This window comes from Anolis carolinensis, chromosome 3 (assembly GCF_035594765.1).
Source record: "Anolis carolinensis isolate JA03-04 chromosome 3, rAnoCar3.1.pri, whole genome shotgun sequence".
Taxonomy (NCBI): domain Eukaryota; kingdom Metazoa; phylum Chordata; class Lepidosauria; order Squamata; family Dactyloidae; genus Anolis; species Anolis carolinensis.
In genome coordinates this window covers 188,958,237-188,979,584 of record NC_085843.1, presented here as the reverse complement: position 1 = coordinate 188,979,584, position 21,348 = coordinate 188,958,237, and the positions used below count along the sequence as shown (strand labels likewise).

The 21,348-nt window shown below is 37.6% G+C and overlaps 1 protein-coding gene across 2 annotated transcripts in view; it reads left to right on the top strand.

Annotated features, from left to right (window-relative positions):
* Window positions 1-1,274: 1,274 nt before the first annotated feature.
* Window positions 1,275-21,348, top strand: part of cfap99 (cilia and flagella associated protein 99) — a 35,856-nt gene continuing 15,782 nt past the window's right edge. Inside the window, exons 1-8 of one of the 2 annotated variants that reach the window (XM_008117726.3) lie at window positions 1,275-2,673; window positions 4,080-4,207; window positions 6,736-6,880; window positions 7,668-7,762; window positions 11,245-11,354; window positions 12,859-13,027; window positions 16,783-16,863; window positions 20,158-20,226. In XM_008117726.3, coding sequence (XP_008115933.1) covers window positions 4,097-4,207; window positions 6,736-6,880; window positions 7,668-7,762; window positions 11,245-11,354; window positions 12,859-13,027; window positions 16,783-16,863; window positions 20,158-20,226 — 780 coding nt within the window. In that variant the 5' untranslated portion in view covers window positions 1,275-2,673; window positions 4,080-4,096. The remainder of the gene's footprint in view (window positions 2,674-4,079; window positions 4,208-6,735; window positions 6,881-7,667; window positions 7,763-11,244; window positions 11,355-12,858; window positions 13,028-16,782; window positions 16,864-20,157; window positions 20,227-21,348) is intronic. The other variant, XM_062975972.1, reaches the window with a different exon arrangement.

The following is a 21,348-nucleotide window of genomic DNA, read 5'->3' as shown; positions in this document are numbered from 1 at the left end:
AGGACCTAGAGATTCCTAAAGATAACATTTTCAATCAAATCCACAAATAATCAAATTAGCAAAAGTCTAACTTGCAAATATGGATGTCTAGCTATAGTTGCATTGTGTGTTAAGTCACTAGGTGGCATCTGTAGCTTTCTGAGAATGTGTGTATGAAGCATTAACTCCCCCACTCTGCAAGATAAGAAAATAATGACAATACTTTCCATTTAGGGCTAGACAAGAAATCCTAGTTACTTTTTCTTTCCTAATCCCTACTCCACTTTGCCTATATTTCCACTTTTGTTCCTGGAGGTATGTAGGGCAATCCAAAAAAGGCTGTGGAACAAAAGGCCTGTTTCTGAACAGACCTAATTAGGATTTCATTGTTATCTGTAACAAGACTCCATGGGCCTCTGAATAGGGAGTGAATAAGTAGAAATTTATCCAAATTTCCAGTCTAAGTACATACTGTATTTGAATTTACTTGTGGTTAGACACACTTTTCTATAGATTCAGAGGGTGGAACTAAAATGTTCAAATCTAAAGTTCCACATAAAGCACATATGTTTAGCATGAACCATTTGCTTCACTTACTCCAGTAAGCTGTTCCAAGAAAAAAGGTGGGTTTTAAATGCATGCCACAGATAGTTTCCCCCATCACATTTTAATTAGTTTCTGGGATACTAATGAAAAAAGTTAACCTTATGCACATGAAAAATTAACCAAAGTCAGGTAATCATCTAGACTAGAGACTACTTGAATGTTTCTCCCAAATCTACAAATAATTACATAATAAATTGTGGTGATGGTTTTTTAGTAATTCTATAATGCTAGATAGGTATGTACTTTTTATTTACTCTTATATCATTTTAATTTGTGATTCGGGGAATCAGAGTTCTTTAGCGTGTTAGTGTTTAAGTTAAAATCAGGACAGTAAATAAAGAACAACATTAAAAAAAACATGAATTCCAAACAAACAATCAGGACAAGCTAACAGCTCCCAACAAAGGATTCCCTCAGGCAGGAAGCAGACAGGCTTTGAATCAGCAAGGCCATTCAATGCTAATCAAGATGGCAATTTGCAATGTTCACACTTGCCTCAAACAGACAAGAGTTCTTTCTCCCAAACTGGATTTTCAACAGATATATAAACCTCCCTTGCCTAGTTTCCTCACAACTTCTGAGGATGCCTGCCATAGATGTGGGCAAAACATCAGGAGAGAATGCTTCTGGAACAGGGCCACGCAGCCCAGAAAGTTCACAGCAACCCAGTGATTCCAGCCATGAAAGCCGTTAACAACATATATGTTGAATTGGTTGAGGTGTTATGATATTAATTGGAAAACTACAGCAAAATGTGTTGCAGGATCTCCCACAAACACAAAATTCTGGCACTGTGATAAACTTTTCCTATGTTTTTATGATAGTACCAATTAGGAAATGACATTTGTAATCCAGGAAGAAAAAACGTGTTATATGAGCCCCTTCTACACTGCCATATAAAATCCATATTACCTGCTTTGAACTGAATTATATAGCCGTATTGACTCTCATAATCCAGTTCAAAGCAGATAATGTGGATGATCTGCCATAGTGTTATTTCCCTCAAATAAAAAGCATGGTGTGTGTGTGTGTGTGTATGTGTATATAGCATAGGTATGTACAGTATTTAAATTGAGTGGGTTGCTTTGAGTTTTCCGGGCTTGTATGGCCATGTTCCAGAAGCATTTCTCCAGACATTTTGCCTACATCTATGGCAGGCATCCTCAGAGATTGTGCGGTCTGTTGGAAACTAGGCAAGTGGGATTTATATATCTGTGGAATGTCCAGGGTTGGAGAAAAAAATTCTTTGTTTGGGGCAAGTGTGAATGTTGGAACTGGCCACATTGATTGGCATTGATTAGCCTTGCAACTTCAAAGCCTGTCTGACTCCTGCCTGGGGCCATTCAAGAGTCCTTTCTTCCAACCTGAACTTTCCACAGATAAATAAACCCAACTTGCCTAGTTTCCAACAGACCTCGCAAAGCTCTGAGGATGCCTGTCATAGATGTGGGCGAAACGTCAGGAGAGAATGCTTCTGTAATAGGGCCATACAGCCCGGAAAACTCACAGCAACCCAGTGATTCCGGCCATGAAAGCCTTCGACAACACATATTTAGACTTATTTCACATTTGTTCGATGCAGTTCTTTAAAAAAAAACTCTTTTGTATAAGATCATTGTTAATCCCTTTGTAGATATGTGTCTTTAAGAAAGTAGAGTGGTGTTGGGTCTCTGGAGGCAAGGAAGGCGAAGAAAAGAAGGAGGAAGATCTGGAAGGAAAGCAGAAAGGCAGGCATCCTTGGAGCACAAAGATTTCCGGAAACGGGCATCTCTTTCCCCATTGGCAGATCAAGTCAGCCGCGCGCGACATTTGTGCGCCGTTACCATGGAGACCCGCAAATCGAGACCCCGTCGGTGTAAACATTGTCTGTCTAAGGTGGCCGCACAGGACTTAAAAAGCCACGCGCTATTTTAGAAGCTTTCCAAAACGCCACAAACGGCGGAAGTCACACTCGCGTTGCTTTTCTCCAGTTGCTAAGCAACTAGTAGCAACAGACACCGCCGTTTTGTTTCCCTTAGGACTGCCTTCCTGGTGACTGCCCCGTTACCTCGCTCTGGAGCGGATCCCGTGAGCTGTTTTTCCTCATTGGTAAGAACATCCTGCCTCCTCCTTGTTCTTAGCAGGTCCGAAAAGGCACCTCTCAACAAAGGATTCCCCCGGCAGCCAGGAAGCAGCCAGGCCTTGAAGCTATTCAGTACTAATCAAAGTGGCCAATTACAACATTCACACTTGCCTCAGACAAGAGTTCTTTCTCTCACCCAGGACCTTATTCCACAAATATATAAACCCCACTTGCCTAGTTGCCAACAGACCTCACAACCTCTGAGTGTGCCTGCCATAGACGGGGAAACGTCAGGAGAGAATGCTTCCGGAACATGGACATACAGCCCGGAAAACTCACACCAACCCAGTGATTCCGGTCATGAAAGCCTTTGGCAATACAGTCCTGTGGAGATCAAATGAAAACCATGCTTGCCATTTGCATCATATTTTTTAAATAAAAGGCAGCCTTTGGATCGAAACTCTACTGTAGGGCCCTTCCGTACAGCCATATAACACAGAATATAAAGGCAGATGATCCACAATATCTGCTTTGAATTGGATTATCTGATTCTGCACTGCTGTATAAGCCAGTTAAATATGGATGTTATACACCTGTGTGGAAGGAGCCTCATGTTTATTCAAAAAAGGAAACATGTTCTGGTAATGTGGAAGATTTGCTGTTGGTTGAATTGTTTCAATCGATTCAGCTGGTAGCTTGGGTGACTGTGGGTGTTTTGAAAGTTGGTGTTCCAGACTGTTTTGTTTTGGAAGGGTTAGCTAATCCCCCGGTGGTGCAGTGTGTTAAAGCACTGAGCTGCTGAACTTGCAGACCGAAAGGTCACAGGTTCAAATACGGAGTGAGCACCCCCTGTTAGCCCTAGCTTCTGTCAATCCAGCAGTTCGAAAACATGCAAATGTGAGTAGATACTGCTCCGGCGGGAAAGTAACAGCACTCCATGCAGTCATGCTGGCCACATGACCTTGGAGGTGTCTACGGGCAACGCCGGCTCTTTGGCTTAGAAATGGAGATGAGCACCAATCCACAGAGTTGGACATGACTGGACTTAATGTCAGGAGAAACCCTTTACCTTACCTGCCTAATCCTCCAGAAGACAGGATCAAAATTCAAAAGGGCCTCAACAGATTAGAGAGCAGATTGGCCAAAACTAAGAAATGAATGACAACAAGGAGAAATGTAGGATACTACTCTAAGGCAGAAAAAAATGAAATGCACAAATACAGGATGGGTGATGCCTGGCTCGACAACAGTCCATGTGAAAGAGATCTTGGAGTCTTCATGGACATGTTGAACATGAGCCAACAGTGTGATGCAGCAGCTAGAAAAGCCAATGGGACTGCACCAAAAGGAGTATAGTGTCTAGATCAAGGGAAGTCATGGTGCCTCTCCATTCTGCATTGGTCAGACTGGGAATATATTTCATTTTTAACAGGACTCTTCAGAGCAAAAATGGATACTCAGACGAGACACATTGAATTAGTAATCCAGAGGCTCAACCAGTTTAATCCTGAAAATGGGAATATTGGGAATTTCTTGGGTGAATCGGCTCATATATTACAGGTATGTCGGTTGTCTCTTTATTCAATTTGATTTTAATATTTTAAATTGGAATTCTGATCAGCATAAAATATTATCATATCAAAATGTGTATGCACATTGTATACTTATTTTTTAAATGAAGTTAATTTTAGTTTTATTAAACAGCAGAATGCTTTAAACATATAAGTTAAGAGGAAGAAACCCATTAATAAAAGTGGAGGATGGGAAAGCATTTGATTTGACAATATATAATACATCGCTCCAGTTGTTGTCAGTCTAATCCCCATCTATTCAGAATATGAACATAGAACGTGTGCTTGCCAAGTATGAAGGTAAGTGTAGTAATGACAGATAGACCTTCCCATTTGACGAAGCCACAATATGTGTCGTTATTTCAAGGAGAGCAGATTCATTTTTGGAATATCACAGGGTCAGGTAAACAAAAATACTTGTTGCACATAGTGATACATCAGTAGTTCCCAATCTGTGGTCTGTGGACCACCAGTGGTCCACAAGAACTAAAATATGGTCTGCGGCTTCACCATTACTACACTGTTGCAAGGAGAGCGACTGGTCTCATGAAACCCTCTTGTAGTGCCGAGGCTTATTCAATATGGTTTTCTGTCGGTGAGTAGATGGCGACTACTGGATGGCATATATTCTGCATCAGAAACTAGAGCTGAAGTGGTCTATCAAACTGTATTTAACGTTGACTAAAAACTGATTCGTAACCCTTTTGATAATGATATTAGAGCAGTGGTCCCTGATCAAAGTGGCACCTGGTTCAAAAAGGTTGCAAACCACTGCTTTACGTGATCAATCTAATTACTCCATCTTGTTTATGAGACTCCTAGCATTAACATCAAAACATAGTTCCTCCCTCTAAGCTTTCTAGACAACAAATGATATCTATAACCTTTGTTTTAGCTAGAGAATTTATCATGTTACAGCTCAACTGGCTTTGCTTCTAAAAAAATAATCTACTACTCCACCCTCTCAAAGGCAAACTATCCATATGCAAGAATATCATTTTGCCCCATTCCACCCCCCACCCCACCTGCTATTTTGAGCATTTTTCTCTTCCTTCAAAGTGAGTGATCCTCATTCTATATGACTATAGAGGAGCTGTCATTTCTGGGATATCTATTTATATCATATCCCCATAGTTCTTGTCTAGAAATCTGACCATTACTTCTGTGTCACATGTGCCACAGAAAGACCAGTACACATCAGATGAAAACTGAAAGATAGGTATGGAGGATGAAAAACAGAATGGAAAACAGAAGTTGAAAGTTTTGATAATGGCTGACAAAGATTTGTGAACGAATTGTGATGGCCGTTAGAGGGGAAATATTGGTCCAACTTCAAGAGAGATTGGGATTTATTGACTAATATGTTATAACGATGATGGGGGATTCATCAACTGTGGGATTTATGAACTAGTAGTATGTACTAAGTGTTGAAGTGTGATGATATAATATTACATAAAGGGCACAAACTACTGTAGTTAGAATATAAAAACTATCAGATAGATAGTGAGAGCTCTGTTGAATAGTTTTACGTTTGTTAGTTAGTTTTTGTGTTTATGTTTTGTATGTTTTTATATGCTTTTTGTTTTGTTATTTGTAGTAGATATTTAATTATACTGTATTAATATTAGTTAGGTAGATGAGTAGTTTTTTTCCCGTCAAAAGTATATACAGTAGAGTCTCACTTATCCAACATAAACGGGCCGGCAGAACGTTGGATAAGCGAATATGTTGGATAATAAGGAGGGATTAAGGAAAAGCCTATTAAACATCAAATTAGGTTATGATTTTACAAATTAAGCACCAAAACATCATGTTATACAACAAATTTGACAGAAAAAGTAGTTCAATACGCAGTAATGCTATGTAGTAATTACTGTATTTACAAATTTAGCACCAAAATATCATGATGTATTGAAAACATTGACTACAAAAATGCATTGGATAATCCAGAATGTTGGATAAGAGAGTGTTGGATAAGTGAGACTCTACTGTAGCTATAAAATTTGTTTGCCTGTTTTATTATTGTTGTGTTGTGATATTTTTCCTTTTAGCAAAAATCATTATAAAAATGAAATTAATTACAATATGTAGCCATTCCAGAGAGGCTGAAGGAGCAATTAATCTCCGCCTAGAAGAGTAGTAATAAAAAGAGTTTTACAAATTTGTCTGATCTGTCACTACTCAGTTTGTTGGCAGTCAGCAAGCCTATAAAATGAGGGGGAGACAGTTGAGGGCAGTGGCTATAGAATTGTCAGTTCGGATCAGGTTGGCATGAAGGATTAACCCATATGTAGAGGATGGCTCCATCAGCCCCCCTTGAATGACAATTCACGTTAAGTATCAACCTCACAATCCTTCTCAAAAGTCTTCCATCACTGCCAGAGAGCCTGTAGTGCATTTAAGCCAGACATTCTTATTGGGTACATAAGTTGTCATTTAATGCAATATGGGAGTGATTCCAGTCCCCCCTCTATGAAACTTTTGTTCCTAAAATTGAAATCAATGATATCTTTTCAGACTTCTAAAGTAAAGAATGAAACTTTTTTGATGGATATATTGGCTGGCTGTATAGAATTTAAGCCTCTTCTGGATGTGGTGGTCAGCGCATTCTATAGTCGAGATGGGAAAAATTGCCTGTTGTCTGAACGCAATCTGTATATAGGTAGGCATTTAATTACATAGTTGGGATGTAATGGAACATTAAAAACATCTAAGGTTTTGTTAATATTTGTGCCTAATAAAATGTTAGCTGCAGGAACACTAGAAACACAGTCTGCCAAAGACAAAGAAAACACTCAGGGTATCTGAGACCACTTCTACACTGCCATACAATCCAGATTATAAAATCAGATAATCCACATTATATGTTTTGAACTGGTTTATATGAGTCTGCACTGCCATATAATCCAGTTCAAAGCAGATAATCCGGATTTTATATGGCAGTGTAAATGGGGCCTGAGCCTGCAGTCTGTAAAAATGTTTATAAATTAAAATAAGGCATCATTAAAATTCAATGAGCTTTTATGTTTTTTTATGCAAAAACAGCTATCTCCTCCAAAAAAGCTTTGAAACGTATTTCCTTGTGTAAGGTTTCAAAAGGAATACACTTGAAACATACTCCTCTATGTTTATATTTCAAAGCAAACACAATGTGTATATTTTTTTTTACATATTTGAAAGCAATTGCAAATACAGAGACTTACTAAGAATAATTGCTTTTATTTATAAATTTGGGTGAAGACTTAGGAATGAATTATTATAGTAATATTCAATAAAATATTAATTGTAGAAAGCTATTCTGTCCAATTAGGCTGACTGTAACATACACCAAAGTGTCACACAGAGTGATGACATGGTATTTTAAAACCTTTAACAGTAGGAACTCAAAATACAATTGATCTATTATTTCGAATAACATTTGTCTTTATGTGCTATGTGTCTTCTGATAGTTGTTTGTTATTTGGCCATTTTTCAACTGGAGGAACTTGGACTTCAGGAGTTTGGCAGAATTATCAAATCAATGAATGCTCCTAAGATATGTAAGGTAATTCAAAATTGTGTTTTTGGGAAATGAAGCAAAAAATTATCATTGCTGTTATTTAATATGTGGAAGTAAGAAGGATGCATAGGAGACTAAGAAGGAAAAAAACTGATGACCTGGCTATGTACGCAGGTGTTTGAAGAATAAGTATGTGTTGGCTTCGACGCGGTCTGAATTTAGGGTCTTGTATAAGGTCTGGTGGATGAATGGCATAAACACTTTGCATTGTTTTAAACTTTGTATATTGTATTTTATGACTGTTTTAACTGTTTTAACGTTTTAGCTCAATGTATAACGGTGTAACGGCATCAATTGCCACTTGTAAGTCGCCGTGAGTCCCCTCGGGTGAGAAGGGCGGGGTATAAATAATTGAAATAAATAAATAAAATAAATGAGGAGGAGGAGAGAGAATATCATCTCAATCTTCTTGTAAAATATCCCAGAATTAATATAATCTCAAATGTAGAAAGCATGCTAGCTGGCTAGAATACGAAGGAGCAATATTGGTTTGGTTTAACCATGTCATAGCATAATGTTGTAGAACTGGAAGATTACATGAACTCCAGAGTCTAAAAAATGTGTGCAGAATATTCTAAATATAATGTCCCATCAAATAGTGTACTTGATGTAGGCTGAGGAATGATGGGCAGGATTGTCTCTTGAATGCTGTAATTAAGTAGACTATCAATCATGCTACAGGTTACTTATGTCATGAGCTGATTTTCCATGATTTGTAGCAAAACAGTTTTTCTTTTTCCATCTCACTCTCCTTTTCCTTTAAAGCATTATCTCATCATATTACTTTCTCTGTTGTGCTGTTCAGAGATAGTCACAAAACAAGCAAAGCCATCATACTTTGACTTTTCCACGTTTTGTTGTGTTATATAGGATGTAAATGAAATGGTTAATTTTTTGTCACCACTTGATACACACAGGATATGGAATATTGTTAAGATGCAACTGATTGTGGCTCAAAAGCTAGATAAACAAAAACAACATGGTACTACCCTGTTTCCCCGAAAATAAGACATCCCCAAAAAATAAGACCTAGTAGAGATTTTGCTGAATTGCTAAATATAAGGCCTCCCCCGAAAGTAAGACCTAGCAAAGTTTTTGTTTGGAAGCATGCCCGGCGCCCGCCAAACAAAACACCATAGCATGCAGGATTGGTAAATGTACATACCAGTTGTATATGGAAATAATGGTAGTAACAAGAAATTCTTGACAGGAGTCACATTTGTCTGGTTTGGTTATGTTAGTTTGTGATGACAACTACTGTACAGTATAGAATAAATGTTCATTTTTTTGTTCAACAATAAATGTGAATTCTTCTTCATGGAAAAATAAGACATCCCCTGAAAATAAGACCTAGCGCATCTTTGGGAGTAAAAAAAAATATAAGACACTGTCTTATTTTCGGGGAAACGTGGTAGTTGGTTGCCCAAAATCAGGTCTCAAAGTATGAAATCCCCTGGGTGTTGATACTATGATAAAATGGAAATGATGTGGAGAAATTGAATTTTTGACATAAATTTATTATTTGGATTAAGATGATATAGAACTGAGAATCAGCAAGGATTTAGCAAATGGCTTACTGAAAAACTGGTGTAAGATAACAGAAAGGGACTACACAAGGATGTTTACTTTCTCCATTATTATTTATGGAGATTCTACTGTGGGCAGTTAGAGGTGAAGAAAAAAAGACGACTTGAAAATAAAGAAGGATTTTATTAAATTTAAGAGCTTTTGAAGATGACATGATGACAGTGCTTTAAGGTCCATTAGAAGCAAAGGACCCTCTTTTCAAAAATACTGGATTAATATGGATAAATTGCAAATTTTAGACTTAACAAAAAACAACGAATGTAAGATAAAACTAGAGAAAACATAGCTTTAAGTGGAAAAGAAGGTAAAATATCTGGGATTTATATTAACTAATAAAATGTCATGTTATTTCAAGATATCTATGAAAAATAGAAGGATATAAAACAAGATTTGGAACAATGGAATAAATTGAAATAATGTCTTCAATCAAATTAATGTTTTGTCAAAGATGTTATTTCTTTTTCAAACTGCCAGTTTTGTCAAATGATACATCATTTAAAAAACTGATAAAACCTTTCAATATTTATCTGGCAGGGCAAGAGACTAGGGGCCCTTCCACACAGTCATATAACCCAGAATATCAAGGCAGAAAATCCCACAATGTTTGCTTTGAACTAGGATACTTGAGTCCACACTGCCATATATTCCAGTTCAAAGCAGAAAATATGGGATTTTATTCAGCTGTGTGGAAGGGGCCTTGGATAAAATGTAAAGTTCTACAGAATGAGAAGAAAGGGGTGGTCTTGTCTTACCTGATCTAAAGTAATATTTTTCAGCCCACTCTTTAGTTTGGGTCAAAGAAGGGTTAATGTTAAATAATATTACTGGGTGGTTGCAGAGATATAGCAATTTCAAATCATGTCTATCTTTTTGAAACATGCTGTAGATTATTATAATTGGAAGGACATAGTCTGCAATTTGAATGGCATGCTTACTTGTACGATAAGTTGAAAGTAAATGTTATTTAATCACTTTATGCAATGTGCCATTTGGAATACATGCAAACTCAGGTTATGCCCTAAGATTTCCGTGCAAGAAACATTTCAGTGTTGACAGAAAGAAAATGAGATGTGATTGAAATAAAAAGACATGTTATTTTGGGAGAATGATCAAGGTCAAATGAATTATTTATATCACAGTGATACAGTCACATTTCCAAGATCCACCAAATCATTTTCATCTTATCTGGATTTCTCCTTAGCCTTTAATCCAAATTCACTCAATCACAATTTCCAATAGGTGCATTTTTCGGTTATTTGCTAATGAAACACGCAAAGAAATGTTAGCAACATTCCATGATTATGATTATATTAATGCCCCACTTTCTCCTTTCTCCTTTACCAAAGGAGACTCAAAGTGGCCAACAGTGAAAACAACGTGTGAATTAAAACCTAACACATATAAGCATTATATTATTGAAAATACATAGTTAAAAGCGATAAAACAATTAAAAAATCTATTAGATTACATAAAATACAGCACCATCTGTCTTGTTCTTTAAAAACTCTTCTTTAAAAGCCTGCCTGAATAAAAAAAAGTTCTAACCTTCTGCTGGAAGGACAGCAGGGAGAGGGCCATTCTGGTTTCCCTGGGCAACTTTGCTTTAACAATTGCAACAGTTTTTGCTTGGTAATAGTTGAAAATTACGTTGTCTGCAATCTTCTGATGAAAAATCCTAGTTAGTTTGGATCTGGGTCCATAAATTTGTTTTCTTTATATGCAAATAAAAATAGGGATCAGTATGTTCATTAGAATTATAAAAATATAAAATGTGATTGTTTATTCAACAGTTGATTACATGTTATATATTTAAAATAATGGCATGTACTACATTTTCTCTGTATTTACCCAACGTTCATTACTGCATAATTTGCTTTCAGTTCCTTAGATTCTTTTTCAATAGAATGAATTTGAGTACATGGATAAAAGACGAATGGAACCAAATATATGCTTCGGATTATGTAAATAATTGGATCAAACCATTGCTAAGGTAAGTTCAGTGCAGTTTTATGCATCTTAAGTAAATGCAGTATTTCTGAGAAAGATTTGCATTAGATTCCAATATGAATCGATAGAAATCATGACAGCTGGAACATGGTAATTGTTGGCTGTACTGAAAAATTGCTTTTACTCATGGTGCAGAGTCTGGTACTATAGCATCTCCCATGTTGATTCTATTTTGACATTAGGGAGCTGGGTATATTTAGCTTGGAGAAGATAAGGTTAAGAGTGGATATAATGGCAATATTTAAATATGTGAAAGAATGTCATACTGAAAGTGGAGTAAGCTTGTTTCTTGCTGCTCCAGAGGCTAGGACACAAAACAATGGATTCAAATTCCAGGAAAAGAGATTCCACTTAATCATTAGGAAGAACTTGTTGATGGTAAGAACTGTTCAACAGTGGAATACATTCCCATCTATTAAGATTGCTTTGATTGTATAGTCCAGCATGTCAGGGGCGTGTCTCTTGTGGATTAAAATATCTGCTCTATGCTGGACTCCATTTGAGACTTATTTTATGAGAACACATGTTAATAGATTTTAATCTAGCACTTCAGTGATTGGACTGCTTTGCTAAAATACACCTCAACTATATTGCAGAAATCAGATATTAAATTGTTTTAAATTATATTTCTTGACAATTTATTAGCCTAGCTAGAAGGATATAACTGGAGACAAAAGCACTTGCTGGTAAAAAACATGAGGGGAAATGAACATGACTTCCATCCTTGGTTGTGCATGGATGAGATCCTGCTTTCAGTTTACTAGTTGCTAGCTTCTTAAGATTTAACTTGTTCTCAGTATATTCTTATATTTATTTATAATGCAATGAAATGACAACTTGGCTGTGCTGATACTATCAAGTCTTTGACTGTTGGAATAAATCCAGGATCTTGGGGAATGTTGTCACTTAACTGAGAACACTCAAAACAAATCTCTAAATGTGATATCAAAGTGACAGGAATTAATGAAACGAAGTGGAATATTAAAGCAGATCCTTAAAAGTCAATAGATAAAGCTATATTTCATACCAATGACTGTGCAATATCTGACAATGTATTTTTGTCTTAATTGTGCTGTGATTCCCATCTTCTAGTAAGGAAATTTATATTCATGAAAAATTATGTATATTCGCAATTTAGAACCTGTAGTTCTGAGCTTTTTAAAAGCACTACTGTGAAAGCACTACTCGTTGGACCATTGAGACTATTGTTTAATATGAGTTCGTTCTTCTTTGTGGTTTCTGTGATTCACCACATTATAGTTTTAGAAGAGTTGCTTACTTGTAACCAGTTCTTTGAGTGCTCACCTATGACTTTACATACCGTGTTTCCCCAAAAATAAGACAGTGTCTTATATTAATTTTTGCTCCCAAAGATGCGCTAGGTCTTATTTTCAGGGGATGTCTTTATCAGTGTGACATGAGCAGGAATACATTAACAGACACAGCACAGAAATTAAAATTAAAATGTATCTTATTTTTACTTAAAGGTGGCAGCCAAAAGTGCAACAACTGGTTGTTGAATTCGATGATAAACTCCATAGATTCTCTGTTGCGACTTCAAAGATAACTAAACCAAAGGAATTTAACTTGACAATACCTAATCCACGAGCTATACTGATTCCTGAGTTAATTCCACATCAAGAGAAAACAAAACCTGTAAGTATTTGTTTGTTTTAGAAAATTTATTTATTTATTTATTTACAGTATTTATATTCCGCCCTTCTCACCCCGAAGGGGACTCAGGGCGGATCACATTATAACACACAAAGGGCAAACATTCAATGCCCATAAACACATCAAACAGAGACTGAGAGACACACACAGAGGCAAGTTAACGTTCTTCTGAGGGGATGTTCGATTCTGGCCACAGGGGGGAGCAGCTGCTTCATCATCCACACTGACGGCACTTCCTCATTCCAGGTCGTAAATTAGTTAATCTTGCCTCCCCACTTTAGTGGTACCTTATCTCCTACTTGATAGATGCAACTATCTTTCGGGTTGCTAGGTCAGCAACGAGCAGGGGCTATTTTTTATTTTTAATTGACGGGTGCTCACCCCGCCACGGGCTGGCCTCGAACTCATGACCTCATGGTCAGAGTGATTTAAGGCAGCTGCTCAACAGCTGCGCCACAGCCCGGCCCAATGCTTGGCTTTTGAAAGTTTTTGAATGTATTTAATTTTTTTTTTTTAACTTTTGTAAAATGAGATTTTTTCAGTTCTGTTTTAAACTTTTGGAAGTTACCATGGATATCATCCCAGGAAAAAGGCAGGTAACACATCCGATAAATAAATAAATAAATAAATAAATGATTTATGAAATGTAAGATAGGAATTCTTTCATAGGAATTCTTCTTCTGAAATTTGAGCGTTTATGTGTGAAATACTATATAGAATAACAGAGTCAGGATTGAACCTGGTTCCTTCAAAGCAGTGTTTTTAAGTCGTACCACCTTGCCACATGCGCTGCTGGAATTGGGCAGCCTTGCTGCATCCCAGCGGCATCCACACAGGGAGAGTGTGTGAGGACCTGTTTCCTTGACCCCACACTATCACAGCTTCCCCACTGTCTCATCATTTAGGGAGAAGCATAAATCCGACTTGATCTATCTTTCCTAATGGAAAGATGGGGAGCCTCCTGTCGTCTGCAGCTGGCTTATTTTTGACGGAGGCAGGGTTTTTTTTTTCCCAGTTCGGCCACAGAGTTGTCCCAGAAGTTGTACTGGATGTGACGACTCCGTGGCCAAACTTAAAAAAAAACTTAATTGCTGCCACTGAAAATAAGCCCATGTAAAAGGGTCCTTGGTCTTCTGATTTCTTGATGGCAGGCTCCATTTTGATTCTTTATTAAGACAATGTATGAAAAAGCTTAAATTATTTTAGTTTTTTCATTCTGTACTTTAAAGATATGAAAATCATCTGTGGTCATTTTTTTTCTTAATGTTGATCTGTAAAGCTTTATTTGAATTTTTTTTTAACCTTAAGAAATGATTCAATGTCTTTGATATTTCTGCTAGCAGTCAGCTGGATTTCTTAAATGGTTGATGCGCCTTCATCCAATTTTCACATCTCCTTCCCCTAAATCTAATCCAGTTTTATGCAGGATATCTTCGATTTACAAGTTAAATAGGGTGATAAGATGCAGCCTTGTTTTGACCCCCTTGCCAATTGGAAATGTTCAGTTTCTCTGTATTCTGTACTCCTAACAGAAGCTTTTTGTTTTGAGTACAAATGACATAGCAGGATAATGAAATGTTTTGGTATGCCCATTTCTTTAAAATAATAAATCCATAGTTTTCATGGTCTACACAATCAAAGATTCTTATATTATGTGTAAACATGGGCTAATTTTCTTCTGAAATTATTTAGTGTTCTCCATTATGTAATGTCTTCGACCAAAGAGGTATGGAGGCTACTAGACGCAGCCTTAGGGGACATTACTGCGGACTTGGAAAACACGAACATAGTCTTAGGAGGGGATTTTAACGCGAGGATGGGAAAATCAAATGAGGATCTAGCGCAGCATTTTGGGCTTTATCTAGAGAACCAGTTCTCGCTTGGCAGAAACTCAAGAGACGTGAAAATTAATAAGAATGGGCTGGAATTATTCTTACTAGCCTATAAGCATTTTTTATTAATTATGAATGGTAGCTATTTAGAGGAGTCATCTGGTCTATACACTTACCACTCAGCAAGACGGGGAAGTGTTCTAGATTACTTTATATTTGCAATATGATCCCTACTATCTCTTCCTTTTCTGAACCCAACCTGGACACCTGGCATTTCTCACTTCATATATGGTAAAATTTGTCATTGCAGAATTTTGAACCTCATTTTACTTGCATGGGATATTAATGCAGTGGTCTGGGTGTTACTGCAATCTATATATTTAGTGTTTCCAATTTGTGTCATTGTTTTGTTTTCCATATTTGTTGACAGATTTTAATTAGACCTGGAAGTGATTCGTTTCATGATTTCTCCTTAAAGAAGTCCTTCTAGCCTTCTGTATAGATGCTATGAGGAAATCATGTGACTACAAATTGTGCAGCATCATGATCTGGACTTGGTTTTTATCACCAGAGATGTCTAAAGTCCTGTACTTTCTATTATGCTATAAGAATTAGGACTGGCCTTGTCTATTAAAGTATTTAATTATTTATTACAACATTTATATCCCGCCCTTCTCACCCAACAGGGGACTCAGGGCGGCTTACAATAACTCAGGGCGGCTTACAATAACCCAGGGCGGCTTACAATAAGGCAGTTGTTTTACATCAGTCTCCAAATCTGACCTCTTTGCTTGCATATTTCATTATGAAGAAGTTTAAAGATTTTCATCATACATACCCTCCTGTGCCATCACCTGTTATACCTGGCTCACTTTCATTGATACTCTCCCAGACGATGTGTGCACCCTTCTAATAGATTGTTTGTTTGTTATGATGCTCTTGGAATATTTCACCAGGTATTTTTTCAAAAACTTTTGAAGTGGGTTTTCAGACAACACAGTTGACATAGAAATTAGTTAATGAGACTTTGAAAGCACATTCCATAAGAGTTAAAGCTACCTCTGCTGAACTCTGTCATATAGACATATGTCTATAGACATCCCTGTCAGATGTCTACAGAGCTGCCACATGGTTGAAACCATTTACTTTTATTTAGCGTTATAGAATGGACTGCAGATCCAGAGCTGATGCTACCTTTAAATGAGTTATTCAGTGACCTGCTCGATGTCTTAGGCCTTTCTACACTGCCATACAATCCGGATTATCAAGGCAGATAATGCACATTATCCTACATTAAAAGAGGCAGCAGTAGTAACATTTGAGACAAAATGTAGACCTGTGATTGTTACTTATCTTTGCCTGATGAAGAAACCAGTGAAGTTTCAAAAGCTTGTATATTATATTTTGTGTTTTTTACTTGGCCTTATAAAGGAATTACTGTTACATGAATTGTGGAGTTTGTTGTATTTTACTGCATGGCTAATGTGACTACTCTTAGTAAGAGTCAGAGATACACAAGACCACTCTAAATTCTGTGTAACTTGGTCCAAATTTATTACTTCTGTAAGCAAAAATAGCAGTCTTTTCTCTCCTCCCTCGTCACGAATTTATTTTTGAAAACATATTCTATTGCCAGGTTAGCTGGAGAGTTTTTAGTTGGAAACACAAACTCAATAGACTTCACTGCACTTGATTTAAGATTACAATAATTGGTTGTTGATTATATTTGTTTCTGTAAAAGAAACCCAAAAGTTAATTTAAAAACTGTTTGCACTTATTTTGCTTAAGCCCACAGAGTTGCATTCATGGGAAATGATTGAAATATATACTATGCAGGTCCTTCCTCTCAGAACCCCATTTATCAAATACTTTCTAACTTTATTTTTTTTCTTGGTTGTGTTTAAGATTCCTGCACTAACTTATAAGATTCCTAAACTGGGTCAGAAACTAGAACAAATAAAGTCAAAGAATCGTCGCAAAGCAGAGGTGAATTTATTATGATTTCATTGTTATCTATGTTGTATGACATAATTGCTGGAGTATATTAACTATATTTGCTGGATTTTGAAATATAATAGTGGTTACCAAATAATCTGTCGAATATTCATAGAGAGAAGTTGAACATTCTCTTTTATTTACAGTTAAACCATGGCCAGGGCCGGCCGGAGATATTTTTAAATGTTAAGCGGGGATGCTAAAAAGCGCCCCCGCCACCGGCCCTGCCTCCCACGCCCTGGCCCCGCCCAGCATGCCCTGGCCCCGCCTCCCACGCTGCGTGGAAGGCGGGGCCAGGGCGAATAGTGCTGGGGGCAGGGCCAGAGTTGGCCCCGCCCCCCGTCCAGCGTGCCCTGGCCGCGACCAGGAAGTAAGGGCAAAAAGGCCTATCTGTGCTGTGCGCATGCGCACAGCCAGATAGGCCTTTTTGCCCTTACTTCCTGGTCGCGGCCGCGACCAGGAAGTAAGGCCCAAATGGCCTATCTGTGCTGTGCGTATGCGCACAGCACAGATAGGCCATTTGGCCCTTAGTCTACAAACTAAGGGCAAAAAGGCCTATCTGGCTGTGCGCATGCGCACAGCACAGATAGGCCATTTTGCCCTTAGTCTACAAACTAAGGGCAAAATGGGCTATCTGGCAGTGCGCATGCGCACAGCCAGATAGGCCATTTTGCCCTTAGTTTGTCGACTACGGGCAAAATGGCCTATCTGTGCTGTGCGCATGCGCACAGCACAGATAGGCCATTTGGCCCTTATTTCCTGGTTGAAGCCCCGCGCGGTCGCGCCAACACCGTCAATAAAACCTAGAATGTCCACATAGGTCCTTTGCTGGAATGCATGCCCTTTCACCTGTACACCCTTTATCTTCTTGTTGATCCTTAGAGCTCTATTCACAATTTTCAGAGTCAGTATGAAAAGCAGTGGAGATAATGGCAATCTTGGTCTTGTTCTTCTCTGAATATTCCAAGACTTTGTAGCATCTCTGCCGATCAGCATCTGGGTTATTCTGCAAACTATAAATTCCATGTAGTCAAACTTTTCCCCAAAGCCTTTTTCATGAAATTCCATCATGAAAGCTCAACTCACATTACAAAATGCTTTTTCAGTGTCCAAAAATATGAGAGGTGCTTGCTTCTCGTTATGCCTATCCAGGTATTCCACAATATTTATAATATATCTTATATATTTTCTCTTAATAGTCTCTTATGCAACCCCCCCAACACTCTGAGTTATGAGTGTTTTTCATGATTAAAGTGAATTTGTACTTTAATACAGTTAATCCTCAACATTTGTGAGGGTTAGGAGGACAAAAACCCTGCTAAAGTGGAAGCCCCTAAATATTTTAACAGACTCTACTGCTGCAAAAGTCTCTGTCCTACTCAGAGGCCATCTCTGTCACACCCCTGCCACTTCTGCCTCATAGGATGATGACACTGCTATAAAAATCTCCAACAGTACTGTTGGCCTCCTCCTTGCCATCTTCTCTTCCTCTCCATGTCCTTTTGCTCGGAGTAGGATAAAGTGTAGTAAGCATGCATTCCTACAAAAGATAAAGCAGAGTTGCTGGGGATTGGGGCATTAAAACATTATGTTTCCTGGCTGCTTTGATGGCCTAAGCTATCTGCTCTTCAATGAGAGTTGTTTCTGAAAAGATGCAGTACAAAGTTACAAACATCAGAAAGTTACAAACATCAGAAAGTGAGAGAAATCTATCCCTACTGAAGATAAATTCTTTCATGAGAGAAGTATCACGGGGAAAAGCTGTCTCCACTGAAGCTTTCTCACTAATCTTTGCTTCCACAACAAGCCAATTTTTTCAAAATCCAATTATCACAGGAACAGAAAGTGAAGTGAAACCTTCTGAACAGGGGCACACGTAGTAAAACAAACACCACAGGGGCGTTAACCCTTCCCTCTGTTATCCAAAGCATTGTTGTTGTTTATTTGTTTAGTCGCTTCCAACTCTTTTGTGACCTCATGGACCAGCTCATGCTAGAGCTCCCTGTGGCCAGCCCCAACTCCTTAAAGGTTAAGCCAGTCACTTCAAGAATACCATCCATCCATCTATCTTGCCATCAATTCTCCCAATTTGGTGTGATACTCCTCTTTTATTTCATTCCTGGATTGGGTGGGGAGGGGCACAAAAACATCCCATCAAAGCTCAGGATGCCCGTTTCCTGACTCTTCTGCTATAACTTCAAGCAGAGCTTCGGCTGCATTTTCAAAAATGGAAGAATGTCATGTAGCCTACTCAAAAAGATTGGTTATTGAAATTGAACAATTTAGCGGAAATTGATCAATTGTCTGTTTTGATGAAAGATTAATGGAAGCAAGGCTGATTTGATGACCATTGGTTTTGAAAATTAGTATTAATACACAAAGTGTAAATTTTAGGTTAATTGGAGAGCAATGGGGCTGTAAGATTTAAAATATAATGAGCCAAAATACCTCGTGTGTGCAATGGGTTACACCCTTGTGCTGGCAGGACCGCTGACCGACAAGTCGGCAGTTCGAATCTGGGGAGAATGGGTGAGCTCCCTCTGTCAACTCCAGCTCCCCATGCAGGGACATGAGAGAAGTCTCCCACAAGGATGGAAAAACATCAAACATCTGGCCGTCCCCTGGGCAACGTCCTTGCAGACCGCCAATTATCTCACACAAGAAGCGATTTGCAGTTTCTCAAGTCACTCCTGACATGGAAAAAAACCTTTCTACTTTGTTGTTGTGAGTCTTAGGGTGTAACCACACTGCACAATGATAGCAGCTTAACACTTTAGATGTCATGGCTCAATTCTATATTCTAGGATTTTTAGTTTTGTGAGATACAGTATTTACCCTTCTCAGTCAGAGAGCTCTTGTGTCACTACAAACTATAAATTCCCGAATTCTGTAGCATTAAACCATGACAATTAAAGCAGTGTCAAATGACTATAATTTTGAAGTGTGACTGCATCCTTGTTTTGTTCTATATTTATGGGGTACGTTTTTTTCTTTTTTCTTTATATGTATCAATTTGACAGTTTGTGTGTTTTTGTAATTTGTTTTTATGATTTATTTGGTTATTTTATGTCGATTTTAATCAATATTAAAAAATTGGGAAGAGGCTCAAGGAGTGAAATAAGTACCTGAAATCCTAAGAGGAGAACTGTACATTGCAACATTGTATATCAGTTTCCAGTTGTACTGCAAGTGTATTTGAATACTAGTTTATTTTATATATTCAGAAAAAAGTTTGACATTTACGGAAAATGTGTCATGTTATTAAAATCACTGTGTTAACTTTAGGAACTGCTATTGGAAGCAAATATGCACCAGTTCAGATGTGCAGCCCCAAAGTTTGATCATAAAAATCACGTAAGTAAAAAAAAAAAAACAAGAAAAAAATCCAGTGCATCTTGTTATCATGTGTAATGTGGGTGGAAAGCAAATATATATTGATTTAGAACTTCTGGATTAGTAATTGTAATTGTATGCCGTTGTTGAGAGTATAATTCCAAGTGGAAGTGTTTTTGTATTTGTTTCTAAAAATACAGACAATATAGAATATAGGATATTACTGTACAAGGTACTCATGAATACTCTTGTATTTAGTAGGCTGAATCTCAAGAATATGTGTATGTGATTTTTGATCCTAGAAATTCTTAGTTCATATTTCAATTACAAATAAATTAGGCATCATAGGAGAATCATGTTAATGTCAATCGTAAGCAGTATTGACATATCACATTGGCTAGAAAAACCAATGCGATTCTAGGATTCATAAATAGGAGTATAATGACTAGATGGAGGGAAGTAACAGTACCATTCATGGGTTGATGTGAGTTTTCCGGGTTGTATGGCCATATTTCAGAAGCATTCTCTCCTGACGTTTCACCCACATCTATGGCACACATCCTCAAAAGTTGTAAACCTCACTTGACTAATTTCCAACAGACCTCATAACATCTGAGGATGCCTGCCATAGATGTGGGCGAAATGTCAGGAGATAATGGTTCTGGAACATAGCCGTACGGCCCAGAAAACTTACAGCAACCCAGTAATTCTGACCATTAAAGCCTTTGACAACACAATTGTGTTGCCGTTAGCAATCTTGTTTAAATTTCAGAAGGTAGATTTTCTTTTCCTACCTATTCCCACTCAAAAATCTGAAACTAACAAAAACAAAACCTGAAACGTGACCTAGCTGGTTGAGAATTCATCTGGAAATTCAGATCGGCCTGCAGACACAATATGTAAATGACAATCTTTGTGAGACTTTTGCTTTAGTTTTGTTATTACAGTACTATAGGTGGGTATATGGAGTTAAAAGATAATAACTTAAACGAAAGACCATCCTTCTCTTGCTTTCATTATTCCTCAACTGCATTACATTTATTGCAGTTATTATCATCTATTATTACTTTAGTTTTGACTGTATATCTTTAATTCCAAAGTACAGATGTAACATCATACAATGTTTTTTGTGTGTACCTTGTC